This window comes from Vanacampus margaritifer, chromosome 6 (genome assembly GCF_051991255.1).
Source record: "Vanacampus margaritifer isolate UIUO_Vmar chromosome 6, RoL_Vmar_1.0, whole genome shotgun sequence".
In the NCBI taxonomy this organism is placed as follows: Eukaryota; Metazoa; Chordata; class Actinopteri; order Syngnathiformes; family Syngnathidae; genus Vanacampus; species Vanacampus margaritifer.
Window position 1 is genome coordinate 16,612,403 of NC_135437.1, and position 18,003 is coordinate 16,630,405.

General features: G+C 39.5%; 1 protein-coding gene across 4 annotated transcripts in view; it reads right to left on the bottom strand.

Moving 5' to 3' along the window:
- The window catches only part of LOC144053970 (uncharacterized), a 142,067-nt gene extending 124,500 nt beyond the window's left edge, over positions 1 to 17,567 (bottom strand). For 3 of the 4 annotated variants that reach the window (XR_013294569.1, XR_013294568.1, XM_077568939.1), the window contains exons 1-3: positions 17,376 to 17,567; positions 16,597 to 16,649; positions 5,723 to 5,883 (exon numbers count right to left, since the gene is read on the bottom strand). Coding sequence is in view for 2 of the 4 variants with exons in the window: in XM_077568939.1 (XP_077425065.1) it covers positions 5,723 to 5,883; positions 16,597 to 16,646 (211 nt within the window). In the remaining 2 variants the exon portion in view is untranslated. Of the gene's footprint in view, positions 1 to 5,722; positions 5,884 to 10,642; positions 10,756 to 16,596; positions 16,650 to 17,375 lie in introns of all 4 variants that reach the window. The other variant, XM_077568940.1, reaches the window with a different exon arrangement.
- Between the last annotated feature and the right edge of the window lie 436 nt (positions 17,568 to 18,003).

Sequence of the window (18,003 nt, forward strand, 5' to 3'; positions counted from 1 at the left end):
TGAAGCTGTAATTTATAGTTGGCATGCATTGAAACTGGAAATGGTCTTTGCAGTGACAGTTTTGTTAGTAGTTTTCATTACAAAGGTTGCCTGTGTTCCTGTAGCCTCATGTTAGAATATAAAGTACAATTCAAGGCTACCTTCGGAAACAAGCGTGGTATTCACTTTTAGAAATGTGAATATATATTTTTAATTTGCTTCAAAAATGAACTGTGGTGATGTTCAGACCTCTATCAAAGCTCAGTGTCATTTCACTGAGTAATCAGCGCTGTCATTTTAATTAAGTGGTCCTATTTCAAATGCCTGTTTTAATAACTAGCCTGTTCGATGATTCATCTGTTGCGGTATCTTTATGGCCAGCATCAATAGATTATTAGTAACACAAAGTGTGTGCCAGAGTTTATAATTATAGTTGTGGCGCTGAAAATTAACCTTAAAAAAAGCAAGGTTAATTCTCCACTGTAAGAACTTCAAAAAGCTTTGATCACACATTTTAAATCGTTACATGTAATTTTTTCTCTACTGTATAACCAAATGAAACAAATTACCAAGCATTGCCGTAACCATCTCACTTTTCAGTTTATATTTTTTCAGAAACAACCAAGAACTGAAAGAGGCTGAAGTAAAGGCCTGGAAAAGCATTTCAAATGAAGACTGCAACTGTCTGACACTTGGAAAAACGAAAAGCTTCAAAGCTTCTCTCCTGAGTTGTTTAACACATCCAGATGAAAGTATTATGGAGAAAAAAAAAGCTGGAATTTTGAGTTTTCGGTTCATATGATGAATGGATGGATGTCTCATTCATCAACCCAAATGTCTTCAGTACACTGTACAACACAAACAAAAGAACTGACCATGCCATTCCAATAATTTGGGAAGGGACTGTATTCGCACACACACACTCAGCATATGAAATTAACTGTCAGTCTTGCGGATAAAAAAATATATTTTTTAAATATTGAAACGATTTGTTTAACTCGAGTAAACATTTTATACACAAATCTCTAATTGGATTCATTATATTTAAAAAATCATGCATCTGCCGCAATAAGCAGTTTAATTGAAGAACTGTAAGCTTAACAAGTCGCTCATTAAAAACTCTGAAATAGAAACTCATGTTTAAAAAAAATCGTTTTCATTTTTTATTTAACCTCAATCTACCTTAATTTCACTTCAATTAGATTATCCTGTCTCCTGGTACATGTAATACATAAACTATTGATCCAATCAGAGATAGTCATAATCAGCACTGTGCTGTGTTAGGTCTCTTATTTCACAGCAAGTAATTAATATAGTTAAGTTCAGAGAACCTTTAAAGAAACAGCTAATCCTTCAGATTCTGTTTAAACTGCAGCTATTGTACTGCTAACTGTCAACAAAGCTGAGCTATGGTTGTAGTTATTCGTGTATTCATGTACTTAATTTATTTATTTAAAAAAAAAAACGGTTTAATTGTGCTCATTAAATTGTGCCAATGTTTCTGATGTGGCCAATGAGTACAACTGTGGCCATTTATTTGAACTTCACCCTCAAATAGAATCACTGTGTATCCCATGTGTATGCAAAGTGAGGAACAGCATCGATCCTTTAATCCTGTCCCAAAGGTTCCTTTGGAGAGGTGCATTAAAGAAGCCCTTAAAATCCGGAATTGCCAATAATGAGCAGTCATTACTCAAATTACAACCGGTGCTGATTGGGTTTAGGGTAATGAAGAAAACATGATCAATCATCATCACGGCCTGGTGACTTCATGTCAGATCGCCGGGCTTGCATTATGACTGGCAGGGCAGAGCTCCACCTACTGGAGTCACATCCTTTCAAATGAGCCTCCATTCTCAAAATGTCAATGATGCATGCAGAAAATGCAGGAGCCTAACTACAATAATACCCCTCTATTCACAGGGAATAGGATCCAATGGCTGTCATGAAGAGTGGAAAAAAAGTGTGAATAGTGAACTACGAAAAGATTATTGTATAGTTCATATTAATCCTATATCATATTATATTATAATTAACCCGGAAGTGAGTGTATGTCAAGAGTTAGCCAGCTAATGAGATTTAAATCAACTGTTCTGCATGTAGCCCATCTCGGCAGTGTATCAAACCTCTGGTTTAAAGCTGCGCTATGTAACAATTTGCCCCAAAATGTTTTTATAATAACCTTTTTTTTTTTTTTACCATTTATGACTGAAACATTTTTAAAACTCCTGCAAGCCTTTCGCCAATAGTATTCAGACTGAATTCTGGTTTGAATTTACCGCCCTCTGTCTGCGGATGTGATGTCAAATGTCCTTTGTGTATGTGTAGAAGGGCGTGTGCAGTATCATTTTTTGGCCACAGGTGGCAGTAGTGATTCAGAATTTATTTTTCTGCATTCAGCAGCTTTGAATCCTTTTATTTTTTATGTCATTTAAGATTATTGTTGTAATAAAGCATTCCACATGTATTCAAATGTTAGCAGTCAGCTTTCAGCATTCGTACGCAATTTCTCCAGAAATTGCACATTGCCTAATTAGAAGAGGTTATGTCATAAATGGTCACATAAAATGGCTTTTTCAAAGATATTTTTGGCCAAATGTGTGCAGCTTTAAGTAAGCCTCTCTTGCCATCGCATGACAAAAAGTGAAAGGCATCGCCCCAGAGAGATTGTCTCCTTAGCTAGTTAGTTTATGTCGCTGAGGCCGCTGGTGTGGAGGATTTTTTGTTGTTGTTGTACAACACCAATAAGTGCAATAACCGACCTGCACCTCTGGACACAATGTGGAACGAGGTCTAAGTAAGCCAGTTACAATTTTTGGACATTTAACAGGAGTTAAAACAGTGGCAGTTTGCTGGTGGCTACCCGACACCTGCTCGCTGTCCTAGTTCAATAGATTCTTGTTGTTGTTTTACTTTTGGCTTAGTAAATTTGCAAATAAGTTATAGTGCTGCTTAAAGCTCTATTTACCATTTTAATCTTTTTTTATTCATTTAATCTGTTGGACAGGGACAATTTTTTTGTTTTGTCTTGGGAAAAGCCTATGATGCGAATGTATTTGAACACTCATGGCAACACGAATGGCGAGTGGAGATATTGGGCGCAAGTCTAAGCTCTTCTCTACATCATTACAAAGTCATTTTACCAATCTGTTAGTTAGGCTGATCAGGGTACTTCTGCCCAGAATCTTATTTGTTGTGTCAATTGTTAGTTTTACTAATCTCTACCATAATATAAATTGTCACTAACTCAATTTTTTTTTATATCCTGATAGGGATAATGTAACCGGAGTGACAACAATGGAGTCCATTCTGTATGCTCATCTTCTCCCACTAGTTCACCTGCCCTGACACCGCAGACGGTACAGAGCAAAGTTTTATTGCTGATCCAATCCTAGTTTAGATCCAACGCGCACCAAAGCTTCTAAAGTTGCCTCCCATCAATAATGAGGTCTCATTTACACAAATTACTCCGAACGCTGATTAGGTATTATCTAACAGCGAGGGCCACTCCGATCAATCATCATCAGCCTGGGGACCGTCAATGGACATCGAAAGGTTAACCCAGATCTTAAAAGGGCCTGCCAGTGTCAGCAGAATGCAAGCGCGAGGCCTCTGTGCTGTCGATAGAGCAGTCCGACAATTAGGTAATGATTAAAATAGCAGCACCTGGGACTAGATGAGAAAATGAGCCATCGTGGCATAATTTCACAATGGTTTGTTTATAAATCCATCCGAGCAAGTAGATAAAAGTCACCTTAGCGTGAGGTAAGTATATGATTTGTTTGCTTGTCATCGCAAAATTGTCTTTAGTGGAGACTGGAAAAGAGCAATTTGATATTCTAGTTTAAAGTTAGAACATATTAATTGTAAATGTCTATCAAAATATTAACCTTTTCAACGAGTTCTAGTGTATTTATTGACGGCTCTTTAGTATTATATACGAATAATCAAGCGGAAATGCCCATCTTGTCGCACCGTACGTCAATCTTCTCATTCAAGATTGATTTGCCTTGTGACTGAAGACAAAATTTGTTCATGGTCCAAGCAAGGAACGAGCGGATTTGTGTGACAGCTTCCTCAACTGAGAATATTAGCGATGGATCCCCATGATGGCGCTATGACAGGGCTAAGTGGCATCCGATCCAATCCCGTCCTCGCTCCATAAATTTGCTCTGGCAATTCCATTTCTTGGCAGGATGAAAAAAATAAGAGCTTTTTAAATATCACTTGAAGGTTGTTTCTTTTCAGGTAATGATTATTTATGACAGAAGAGGAACATCTTTGTCAACAACGCCGGGTGTTTACTATTTGATTCTCATAATTAAATAGCACATTTTCTGTCATTGTTCCATCTCACACCATTTCACCTTCATTGTAATATATTTTGACTATTTTCTTTAGTTAAAAAAATTAACCCTGACTGTAATGACAAGTTTGCTCTATATGATTTTTTTGCTTGTTACTAACATAACTATGAGATTCATTTTTCAAAAATCATTTCCAGTTTAATACATTTTGGAGAAACTTTATTTATACGTTTACGTTACAACACATTCAGGGTGTGCTTTGCGAAACGGATATAAAGAAAGTGAGGTAACCTCGTAGCGTTCCTAAAGAAACAACATCGTGAGAGTCGCCTCGCCCACGCCATGCTCTCCACCAGACGCATTCAAGAGTTTTGATTGTCCCTTTAGGAACGTTCTAGAGCTTAGAAACAATCAAATAAATCATAAGCAGCAAACATGTCATTACAGTCAGGGTTTCTTTTAATGAATTTATGTTAGGTAGTTGACAAATGAGTCATTTATCAAGGGTCTGTTTGATCTACAGATTTACCCATCCAGAGAGATGGCCATGTTTGACACTAAGTGGATGGATTTACCGGCAGGAGGGTCATGACACAAAGCCCGAAAGCAGGACAAACTCCTCCAAAACCCAACCATCTACGAATGACTCCTTATTCGGTGCCAATTAAAGGCCACCTTTAGCCAAATGTGTTCTCATTGCAAAACCTTGTTACCCAAATCAGCTGGTGGCCATCCGCATACATCTGCCCCATCAGGGTTGAAGGCCAGAGCATGCTGTGTGCCTCCTCTAATACAAATGAACTTCTTCAGATAGGTCTGACTCTTACAGCGGTGAACAAACGCTGCAGCCTCTTCGTGTAATGGGTAGCAGTGGGGCACAGAAGAGAGACCGTAAGACATAAAGGGCCACTGCCTCTGGATGGGGGTGAGTGCTTATCAGGGCACCGAGATTATCGCACGTCCCCCGCTGCCAAGTCACACGCACTTGCTGCTCTCGTACAACCAAGTCGCGTTACAAGTGTTATTACTTCACCTTTCATCGGGTTGCTTCTGCTCGCGAGATCATCAAATGAACCACAGGGCACCACAAGTACATAAACCACTGAAGGTAGGCGACTGTCTTGAGATGCTCGTATCGGTTGTCCTCAAGAGAACCAAAATGACATGGAGGTGAGGCCTGACTATAATGGCCGTAGCCTTTTGATCATTATGTGCTTAACACTGTAGATCTTCATTACCGATGCTATTTTTCATTGAATTCACAGTGCTAGTAATGAGTGACCTAGTTCAACCGAACCGACTGGGAGCCCTCAGCTCCAAAGGGAAGGTGAAAAGTAATGCGCAAGTGCTTATTTAAAAACGATTCCTGACGTATATTTGAAAAAAAAAAAAAAGCTAAATGATTGACAACATCTATTCAGTGTGCGGAGCATTACCATACATGTCCATCCCGTCTGGTGGGGAGAGGATGTCCCTGTCATCGCTTCCCATGAAGTGGTTCTGCCTGATCACTGTCAATAAATAAATCTGATAATTGTCAGCGCAGACAGCTGTTTGTGACAGCTTTGTTGTCTTGACTCGCTGCATCCTGTCATTCCTGCCGAGGGAAAGCGGAGTCTTATATACTGTGACTGCCATCCGGAGAGCGGGAACATTTGCACATGAATCAATTGTCAGCATCACTGTTCTCTGAAAACTCTGTGACAGCTTAGATAAGCCGACCGTGTTGTTGTGCACATTTCTTCTCAGCGGCGTACAAAGTTTTCACAGATATTTTTTTCCTCATCATGTGTGATTCAAGGAATCTGGAATATCAAGGTTATAGCTATCATTATAAAAACACAAGTGCGGAAATCTTCACAATAATGGACTGGAGCATAACAGGCAGAAAAGTAGATGAAACATCCTTTTTTTAAATAAAAAATAAATATCTCTCTTTCAACAGCTACTTGCAAGTGAGCTTTCCCGATTGTGATTGTTGCTCTTGTTGCTCAAGATAACTGCTTGACATTTGCTAAATCAGTCAGTGTCAGTTTTGCCTACACTACTTGAAAGCGCTCCCAACTTTGGCATTTGCCAATGTTCTGTCACTCAAGTGTTTTTTTTACTCGCGAAGCAGATAAACAAAAACTCAGAGAGAAAACAGCAATTGTTATTTTAAAAATAAATACCAACGAAAGGCCCCATGAGTTATCTTGTTCAATCATTGGTATAGTAAGAGCAGTATGTGTTGATCACCATACATGTTTTTCTGTGACAGCGCGGAGGAGCAAAAGAATACTCGTTAAATATTCTGTTTACATTTTTTTCTAGGGAAATCTTATGAAGGTGTGATATTTTGGGTCACCTTGAAAAATATTTTTTTATAAACATGCCAAATTTAGGTTTAATCAGCATAAAAATCGAAACCAACATAATTTTTTTCTTTTCAAATTAAAGTGCATACAGTATCTCCTTTAAAGAACGAAAGAACACCAAATTAACACAACCGTGCCTTAATAAATCCTAGGACAGGTAAGGACCTTCCCCAAATATCTCCCACAAAGTTGAAAGTACAGCATTGTCCAAACAAACTAATTAAGATTCAAGGACAAACTAAGTAGTCCAAACAAACCTCTGGTTGATTCATTAATGTTCAGTAGCGTTGTTGGCATAAAGTAGCTATCCTAGCTCAGGGGTTAATAAGTTTGGGGCCAATGAAGAAGAACCTGAGCCAACAAAAAGCCACTTACACCGGTAGGCAGCGGCCCATTGATCGACGCCAACGAGAGGAAACCCTCTCCAGTTGCACTTAATCCTGCACGTCTCTTCAATGTTTTGGCAGTGTCAGTGCACTCGGGGGGGCTCCTGGTGCAACGATAATCACAGCGATCAGTGTTCTTTGAGGCTTGACCAGCCACAATAATCTGTTCACGTCAACGATTGTGCACGCACTTGTGCCTAATGGCTCTTAAGTTCCTCTACCCTCCAAGCTTCCCCTGCACCCTCACAGCCTGCAAAGCTCCAAGGGTGATCAATTAAAATCACTACAACATTTAAAGGCCCATCAATAAACAGTCCCCTATGACTCAATGCAACCTGTTGAAGTGTGAATGGATTTAGCTCACATGCATTCTCTCCCAGCCATGCAGAGTCAATGGGTTGCAGTACAGAATGAGAGTGAAAGAGGGTTAGCTAAGCCAAACTTGGGGTGAGGACCCAAAATGGCTGACCAAATATTTGAGTTACACAAACCAATCAAGGATAGCACTGCAAGATGTGCTAGTTTACCCAGTGGCGTAAGAATAACTCAGTCAGTCACCGTTATACTTAACAAGGTGTATCTTATAATATATATTTTATACATATATTTATATTCATGGTCAAGAAGTGTGTGGTTTTTTTCTTACATAGAACTAGACATTTGCAATTTCTGGAGAAATTGTGTGCAAAGGCTGAAAAGGCTAAATGGGGGGGGGGGGGGGGTACATTGAAGCATGTAAAATGCTGTGGAGTGATTCTGAATGATGGAGATTGATATTGAATAACATGGAATGACAATGACCTGATATGAGCTGCTTATGTTGGAGTGATTTGAATCTGTAAAAATGTGGGAAAATGGAGGATAATATGTACTTTTTTTGGAGGGGTTAGAAAATTTTGTGAATGAGAATAATGAGTAAGATGGCTTGAATATGGTGAAGTTGGAATGGTTTGAATTAATCAATAATATTTAAGGAGGAGTGAATAATGTAGAATATGAGATTATTTTTTAGCATGAAAAATTAGAGATTTTTCATATGTGCAAAATGTTGTCATGTAGGAATTTCCAAGGTGAATTGAATGCATTGAATGATTTAAATTCCAAATGGGAATGATGTAAACCTGTAATGTTAAATGCACCATTGGGGATGCAAGTTGAATTTTTGTTGAAAAATTGCGAATTTCAGAAAAACTGTGAATATTTGGAATGAGAAAAATAGTAGCCCCCATGGCGTGATATTTTGGAATATGTTGAAATTAGAATAGTCTGAATCAGATGAATTATATGGAACTAGATGTATGCCAAAAAAGTGGCAGGATTAAAAAATAAGAAAAAGATATGTGTGAAGGCCTTCAGCATTCACACAAATATACACTGACTTCACTATTCTGTGAGTGTGGCTAGTGATGTATTACAGCACGTTTTGAAGACTTGGGTCTATGTCACCGCCCTAGGAACGGATCTCTGTCGTAAACCGAGGACCCCCTGTAATGCTGCTGAGGCGATACTCTGCATAATAAAATCTACCATTAACATTTACACACAGGAGGTATAAAGCATTTACACCAAATGATTAAAGTCTAGGAAGAGTTGAGAAACATAAAAATGGCATTAGACATAGCAGGTCAAAAGCATTTTCATGAGCAGTGTGGTTTTATGGCCACCTTTCTGTTGTTACAGAGGAGATTGAAGTTGATGCTATAAATGGGCCGAGGAAGTCCCTCAGGAGAGAATCAGATGACACGAGTTACTAAATCTTATGGAGACACCATCTGCCGCTGTATTGGGAATGCCGACCTCCGCCGACATTTATAACTGATCAGACCCCCGAAAAGCAGACTCAATGTCAACTGTAAAAACTGTGGGTCAATTTCACCATTGCTTATTTTCCAACAGAGCTGAATGAAGTTTAGCTAGCACAAACTACTGTTTGTGCATATGTGTATGTGTGATGCTCCTATTTGGAGCAAGAACTGCAAAAACTTCCCTTCTCACACTCCATGAACATATTTACTGCCTGGAGCACTGTAAAGTGTTGGCTAGTGTGTATGGTGATTAAATCCAGGCCATGTAACTGACACTATGGAGTCGGTCGTGGGTGGATACGATCGCCTGAGGCGTGGGGTCGTGACACTGAAGTAGCAGACTTTCTCCCTGTCCTTAGCAGGGAGTGACACGGCGAGGCCGCTCACTGATGCCTTTCACGTGGGAATCGCAGCCGGGAGCAATACCGAAACAAAACCGTCTGTGAGACTATGTGGGAAAATTCCATTTTGAGTTTTGAATCCCTTCATGTTTCCTCTAAAGTAAACTTCAAGTCCAAAGTTTATTATTTCATTCTGCATTTTTTTTTTTTTTTTTGTCCAAAGAAAGGGAGCAGCTGTGTTTTGAGGTTATACAATCGAGGCCAACTAAAAATAAATCGACTAGTAAAGTCTTGGAGCCATTGTTGTGGATTCGGAGGCCAAGTTATTTGCTATCCGGGATATAAGACTGCATTCACTGGGGAGTTATTTTCGATTTAAAGAGTGGATTCTTAATTGGCAGTGACAGTCAAGACGCATTAGCGTTGTCATTTGGTTAAATATTCTCAGTGTTTGACTGCAAAGGTGTCAAAGTCTCTGCTTTGCTGCGCTAAACCTCTGAGCAGTGCTAATCAGTTTGTGCGCATTGGAAGTTCTGACTACTGAGCCATACAATCTCCACACCTCAAAGACACCTCTCCTATGGAACAGCAGGGGGGCCGCTCGCTTTACACTCGGCAAGTTCTTTTGCAGAAGTTTTGCAGGCTTATTACTCAAGGGGGGTCTTTGCTGTTTTTTTCTTGCATGTCCCATGGGTGTCTTTTCCAGCTGTAATGAGGCCTCCTAGACCAGAAAGCTCCCTTTAAAACAAGGAGTAATGAGTCCTTGTTGGCAGAGAATAAGGATTTGCGGTACTCGGAGGAAAGGGAAGGTCACAAAGAGGAGTTTTATTTTGGGAAACTGTCTTGTTTCAGAAGCAAACACGGCTTGAAGGAAAACACTACAAAGTCCTCGTCCAGGAACTGATTGTCACGGTCTGATGGCATTTCAGCACCTTTTGATGCACCGAGGTAGACTTGACAGCTTGCGTTCTATAGCTGATGTTTGGAATTGTTGGCAAAGGAATGGTCTTTGGGGTGAAGTTGCTGTTCCTCCTCTATGCTTGCATCTCAGCGGATGTACAGTATGTAGATATTTTCAAGTGACAGACAAATCAAAGCCAAGGGCAAACATGCAGACAAGCGTGGCTGTAGTCTCAAACGGGATAGTTAAGTTCAACATTTCATTCTGTCAAATATCATTACAGTCATGGTATGAGATTTCCAAGGTCAGATTCAAGTAGGATGTTTATAGGGAATGCATACCAAGTGCAGTGCAGGCTACTATATGATAGACTATTGTATATTTATATGTATATCCCCATGTGTGCCGTAAGAGCCAATACAAACATTGACGTTTACAATAGTGAAATTTAAGCAATCGCATAAAATAGGTCGTCACTGGACACTCCGTGCATACCTTAGCCCGCAAATAGGTTGTAGCCCAACATTGACCTTCAGCATAGGAGATTGAGTTCAGCATTTGCTAACCTGCATTTGGGTGGAGAGGCCAGGCACTCGGTGGCAGCCTCACGTCATCCCTCCGTTTGCAGTAATAGCAGCCGAGCCGCCAGCCTCCGTGACACATCTGAGCATAATTGGCCCTGACAAGAGGGCAAATCATCAACGCGGGCCTGATAAGCATTACAGCCCGATGACAGCACGCAGAAGTGTATTAGCAACAGTGTGACATATCACATTACCGCAGTGAATACAATAAAGGAGATACTAAACATTATGGCAGCTTCAATGACCGTCCATTTCTCTGCTCTCCCGCCAGGCCCATTACGTCCTGTTTTCCATTGCTAATTTGTCGCACGCATTTGTGTCACCTTAAGACAGACTAAATGGGTATTATGACGAACATCAGGGTGATACTGTACATGAGCAATTAATTCATGAGGCTTTAAGACATTTCTTTTGTCACACTTACGCCTCGACTTGACTGTGGCACTGAAATGATCATTAGCGTGTGCTCAGAAGTGCAGTGAAAATCCTGACGCACCCCCCATGGAGGTTGTATTTTTATGTGTCCATTTGCCGATATATTCACGGTGTCCCTCTGGTGGCTGTTTTATGATCAGGAATTACAAATTAGAAAAACGGAATATTGTTATTAATTGCATGCAATTTAAGGAGAAATTCTATACGGGTATTGCGATATACAATACTTTCTTTAAAATGATCTGCCAGGAAATTTTATGGATCAAAAGTTCAGTACTTGTACTCATATCAATCTGGAAAAAAAGTGGTATCGAACGTGTCTCTGTTTTATCTTCAAGTTTTTTTGTTTTTTTTTTCAGGGTGCTCCGATTACAGTCTCATGCTGCTCGTTTCAATACCGATCATCCATGAGTGAAATCGACCAATACTGATCACATCGGTTAGCTGCACATTTTTCAGTTATAGAGCAGCTCACAAATGACTATCAGGCTTGTGATAACTGGAAACGATCCCAGCTGACAATGAGCAGGAGACTCAGTAGGTTACACCCTGGACTGGTCACCAATCAATCTTAGGGCACATATAGACAAGCAACCATTCACATTCACTTTTATGGGTAATTTAGAGTCTCCTTAGAAGAAAAAAACTCTAACTCTAAGAAAAAACTTACACAGATGATTTAACAGACACTGGAAAACGGATCGTGAATGTCAGGCTGATATGCAAACCACTTTTGCTGAATGTTTTGCATGAATATTTTAAAGAGTAAAATCCTCTGCAAACATTTTTTTAATCAACTTTTCAATATAGCTGTTGTCCTTTTAAATAAGGTAATAGGGGTTCTCCGTTTACAATCGATGCACTCCTAAACTTTAGTCTTCCAATTAACAACTCTAAATTGTTATGCTTTCATGTTTTCAGTTGAATTTTCCTCCAGTTTCTGTTGCGAGACGGCTGACTTCTCACGTGCAGACAGTGGAAAATCCATTTCAGCAGGGCAGTGCACAGTGTGTAACAGGAGCCCCGGGGTACCGCGACAGGTCTTGAACCTGATAACTTGTACATGTTTTATAGCTGTTACATTATAAATTATTTCCACAGGCCAAGGTCTTGTGGGAGGGGGGGTTGGGGGTTGTATTCTCTCAGCTTCAGTTACTGGTAACATCTTTTAATGACATTAACAAATTTGCCGCTCTAGTGTTACAAATGCTATCTAGGAAATCTTAAACGCCTCCACAGTAAATATGAGGTTATGATATTATCTGGCACAGCCTATTGTGCGCTCGGTGGAACGTATGGCTATTAAAAGTGGGCCAGCAGTGGTAACAATTACGCACATGAATGCCCCGCGTTGCCGCCTAACAGCCTGTCTGCATTTCCGGTTGTAACAGTGAGCTATGGGCCTGAAAACACCCGTTTTATTGGCTGCAAACACGCCTTTTTTACAACTTAGTTCTACCGTTTTTTTCTTTAACCACTCATTAACATTTTGCTATTCCTACTCAGATTGCTAATGAGGCCCTAAGAAAAGCATTTTCCCACGTGCATGTGTTTTAGGGCTCATACGTGTGTCTGTTGTACATTAAATTAGCCTCATGTTATGTGTGCTTACTGTATAGCCTACCCTTAAAACTGCTGGGTCAAAAATTGGTTCAATCCGCTACTTGGGTCAATTTGGCAAGTTGTGTCAAATTAACCCAATTTTGTTTTGTATCAAAACAACAAAATAACACAAATTTAGGACAAATCAACCCAAGTAGCGGGTCGGTCCAATTTTTTCACCAAAATTGGGTTCTGGGACCTTATTTCATCCCAAAGTTGGGTCAAATTGACCCAATATTGTTTTGTACCAAAACAGCAAAACAACCCAATTTTGGGTCAAATTAACCCAAGTAGCAGGTCGGCCCTATTTTTCACTTAAATTGTGTTATTTCAACCCTAAGTTGGGTTAAATTTACCCAACTTGTTTTGTATCAAAACAACAAAATAACCCAAATTTGGGACAAATCAACCCAAGTAGCGGGTCGGTCCAATTTTTCACCAAAATTGGGTTCTTATTTCAACCCTAAGTTGGGTCAAATTGACCCAATATTGTTTTGTACCAAAACAGCAAAACAACCCAATTTTGGGTCAAAACAAACCCAAGTAGCGGGTCGGTCCAATTTTTCACTTAAATTGTGTTATTTCAACCCTAAGTTGGGTTAAATTGACCCAACTCGTTTTGTATCAAAACAACCCAAATTTGGGCCAAATTGACCCAAGCAGTGGGTCGGTCCATTTTTTGACCAAATTTGGGTTATTTTTGACTCAGCAGTTTTAAGAGTGTATGGGTTGATGCAGCAACCACGTTCACATCTATGTGTTACACAGTGTGGATAAACAGTACATACATAAGTAATGTGACATTTTTTTTCCAGGCACATAATCGCAAATCAGACACCCATCCGTGTAATGTGTTACGTCATGAAGTAATAAAACCCAAGCAGCCTAATGTAATTCAAGCTTTGCCCTTCACATTAGTCAATGTACGAGTGGAGGCAAAAACTAATGGCCCGATAAGACGACGGGACGCTAAAGGAATTATATCATCATTTAATTTAGCCATGCCTAGTGTTTTATTTAAGTTTGCGTGACATTGTAATCTAGACAAAATAGAAAAAGAGATAAGGACGAGAATTTCATATCTAATATCGATGCCTGGGAAGTAATGAGCTGCCAGATATGATCCTAAAAAGCCTGGAAGACTTATTCTTACCTGCGTGGCCGCACGAGACATGACAACTTTTAATCTTGGTGTGGAACTGCGCCAAAGCCCGTTTTATCCCCAAAGACAGGGCGAGGGATTTGCTAGCACTAATGGAGTTCATAGATTGGAGCATGTCAGATAAGGAGTCAGTGGACGTGAGTGACAGCAGTGGTCTCATGACTCTTACAGCCGTTTTTCTGCAACAATGCTGACTTGAGCTGTTGCGGCGCAAGTCTTGCGGCATTAGAGCCGTACGAGCACACAGCGAGCTGACAGATATTCATGGGCAATGACAGTTTGCAAATATCTCAATCTGGAGAGAGCCACTCGGGGTGACAATGAGGAGCGCTGTGAAATTGGAGGAGTCAGCAGCCAGCGTTTATTTCATCAGGCCCTTTTCCCGACGAGGTGCAATTGCCTGACAGCTGGAGGTGATTGGTGCATATGTCAAGACTCCCACAGGCCCGTTGTCACCGCTCGTTTCTCTAATGAGAACGTGCGGCGCCGAGACAAAAGAATGGCAGTGGAGCGCATTATAGCATGTCTAAAAGGTCTGAAGTCACATCCAAGTTGTCATGTGGCATCATGATAGGGACGAATGAAAATTTGTCAGATAAACAAACAGGCGCTGTGCTGAGTTGGACCAAAACTGGCAATAACGTCCATTGTGTTTAAGTGATGGCTACGATAGACTGACATTTCCGACGCTAAATCTAATCGTCTCATCTACGAAGTCAATCACCAGACCTTAACCCAACAGAGCCTTTATTTAACATCCTGAGACTCCCAGAAACAAACACCGACTGCAAGAGGCTGTAGTAAAGCATTTCAAATGAACAATGCAACAGTCTGGTGAAGTCATTGGGTTGGCTGGATTGAGTTGGTGGGTTGGGTTGGGTCTTTGAAGTTATTGCAAGTAAAGGTTCTGCCACCAAATATTAAATGTTATTCTCTTTTAAGTTAATTTTAATACATTAACATTTTTTGACTAATTAATTGCAACATTTTCCATAATTAATCGCAATTAATCGCACTTTTCTACTTCTATGTTTACTATTTTCTACGAAGCTTGTAATAGACATTTACTTGGGTAAAATATTGAATTAATGCAAAATTATCAAATCGAAAGTACATTTTGATTCAAAGACTTATAGCTTTCTTTGATCCTAGAATACGATTCTGTTTCTGTAAAATACAACTGTTGAACAAAACGATTAAAACTGGTTCATCTTTCCAGGCATCTTTCATATTTTCTTCTCATTGAAACAATTCTCAAAATGACCAGTTTATAGATTCAGTTCTGCCCATGGATACTACACTCCAGTAGCGTATTTAATCAAAATTACTTAAATTGATTACATTTAGGCAAATTACTTAAGATTTCGTCAACAAGCAAGTAAAAGTGTAAGTAAAACTACCTATGTTTGCTCATTGCACCAGTGACTCCACAGAATGTAAATAAAACATAGTTAATGGAGTTTTTTATTTGATTTATTTATTTATTTATTTTAATTTGGGGCAGCCCTTTTTAATTTTGTATTTTTATTTTTGCAGTCAGAGTTAAGCCTGTACCCCATTGTGGGGCGAATTCGAATTGTTGTGAAGGTAGTGAATGTTGATTTCTTGTCAGGGTTCATTCAAGGTCGTAAACGTTCACCAGACGTTCACCAGTAGCAGTTGCCTGTCGCAATGAAATGTTGACCGTGCTAAAAATTTTGTTTGCGACAAGAACACCTGTTAAAACTCTTGGCAAACGTCTGGTGAACGTTTGCAACCTTGACAAGAAAGCAATATTCGCTACCTTTGCAAATGTTCGCCCCTTAGTGGGATACAGGCTTAATTCTGACTGCTCTTAAAATAAAAGCCAACCTTCTCTTTTAAATCGGGTCGTGTCAAAGGCAATGACGGGCACGAGACTTTTTATTAGAGGAGATGGAAAATAGTTAACCACAAACAGCTGAACCAACAACACTCAACAAACTTGGAAAATATTTTCAGAAGGAAACGGGTAATTCCCCCCTAAAATCAAGAGCAAGGTGAGGACGAAGACGCCACAAGCGAATTGCTAGCATCTGAGCTTCCACCCCCGTGACCCGCGTCATTTCCAACTTGTTCACCCTGTTTGAAACAAAGACATTTGGTTCTTTGCACCGCTCAAGTGACACTTGCAAAAGTAAATATGAACTCAAATCCCCCGCACCCACCCATCAAAATGTAATTACGTTAAGTGCAGGCATATGTTGAATCACAGACCTGGTGTCGCGCAATTGTCATTTGAGTCAACTCTGACCTTTTCAACGAGGTCTGGAACAAACTGATTTCATCTGCAACAGCTGCCTTATTTTTTTTGCTTTTTTTTTTCACGACTTGTGAAACGCTCAAGATCCAAAGAGGCTCACGTTTCTGTCCACTTGCATGTGTCAGGACCTTTCTCAACACTTTGGGTTTCAACTAGTATTATGTTGACCCGTGTTTAATTGAGCATGGCAGTGTGTCTGCGGCACTGCGTCTGTCACAGAAACACTATATGAACACACCGCCAACTCTTTGCACCGCAAATGATTGCCTCTTTTACTGTAAAACGTTTGTACTAACATCCGTTCTTGTCACTAGTAGGCTATACAACATACAATGGCCTTTCCTCACAGGAGCTCTTATTTACGGTAATGTCAATCAAATCCAAAATATTGTGTCAATTGCTTTTATTTTATATAATAGGTATATAGTATGAGAGACTTTGCTGAGCTCTACTTACCAGTTTGTTGAATGTCCAACTCCAAAAGTTGGGGCTACTATGTCTTCCATAATCTGTGGAGAATGGAGATAAACATTTGTGGACATCAATACAAATTCAAAGTACAAGCATGACAAATTATCAATATTTTGTGTCTCTTTTCAGCCAATATACGCTGATAACAATCTATTAAATCACTTTATGCTCTCCCGACATTTCTTTTTACTAGTGGTGCAACGGATCACAAAAGTCAGTCAGTCGGTTCAGAATGGATCAGGGGTTTGAGTCACGGATCAGATAGTTTTTTGGGATCAGCAAAAAAATATGAAAATAGTACTTTTACTTCATTCATTTTGTAAAGCGCTTATTCCATTAAATTAAGGTGGAAAAAAACAAAACATCAATTCAAAATGTCTAATATAGCCGTTTAAGATTTAGGAATACAACTTTTAAGTGCAATATGCGGCAGAAACATTCTTATTTTTACATGGTCCATGTGTAAAATAACAAGGTATTAATGACTTAAAGTTGTGTTCCTACAATCTAAATAACTAAATTTGACATTTTGAGTTATGGGCAAAAGTGTTTTGTAAAATAAATGAAGACAAAATTCTATTTATGTTTGTTGTTTTTCATGAGAAGACCTCAACATGCAATTTAAGGCACATTCCCTTCCTTTAAACATGGAGAGTGAATTACAATGTAGCCTTGGTCCAGAATATTGAAAAATAATTAAAATAGGTCAGGTACCAGCTGTCATGCACATTGGTCATGCTAACAGCTAGCCTCTAGCCACTTACGTCGGAGACTTCTGTCTGACGGCACAATTAATTGCCGGTTAGGCGTCCTAAATTAGCGATTGGACATGAGTTCAGGATTGCGTTGATGTTAGTCGACTTGCAACTACAATATCAATAAAAAAAAAATTTTTTAAACGTCTAAACGGTAAGTCAAGCTAGCCACTACTTCAAACTAAAAGTATAGTAAGGCTATTCGCATTGTCGACAATGTATTACTGTATCTGGCAGCTTTGTTTTGAAGTTAGGCTTAGCGTGTTATGTTTCAGCTTCCTGACATGTCATGTCAGAATGGTATCGACTGTGAATGCGCACTTTGTTTTGACCCCCACCCCCATGGTTTAGTCCCAATTTATTTTAATTTTTTTGGCAGATTTGGACTAACATGTAGGATAAATATAGTATGCCACACATCGCACAGGATTCGCCACTGACGACTGTGTTAGGCTACACCAGTGTCATGGTAACGTATATTGAGGGGCCCCGGTAATGTTAGTACAAAGAATTTTTTTATCTCCTAAATGTTACTGATATTTAAATGAATATGTCATGTGAAATAAACCCGAAAATGGAAATTAAAGTAATTGGCTTTTTTTTTTGTAGCTAACATTAGTGTGGTCTTTGTAATTTT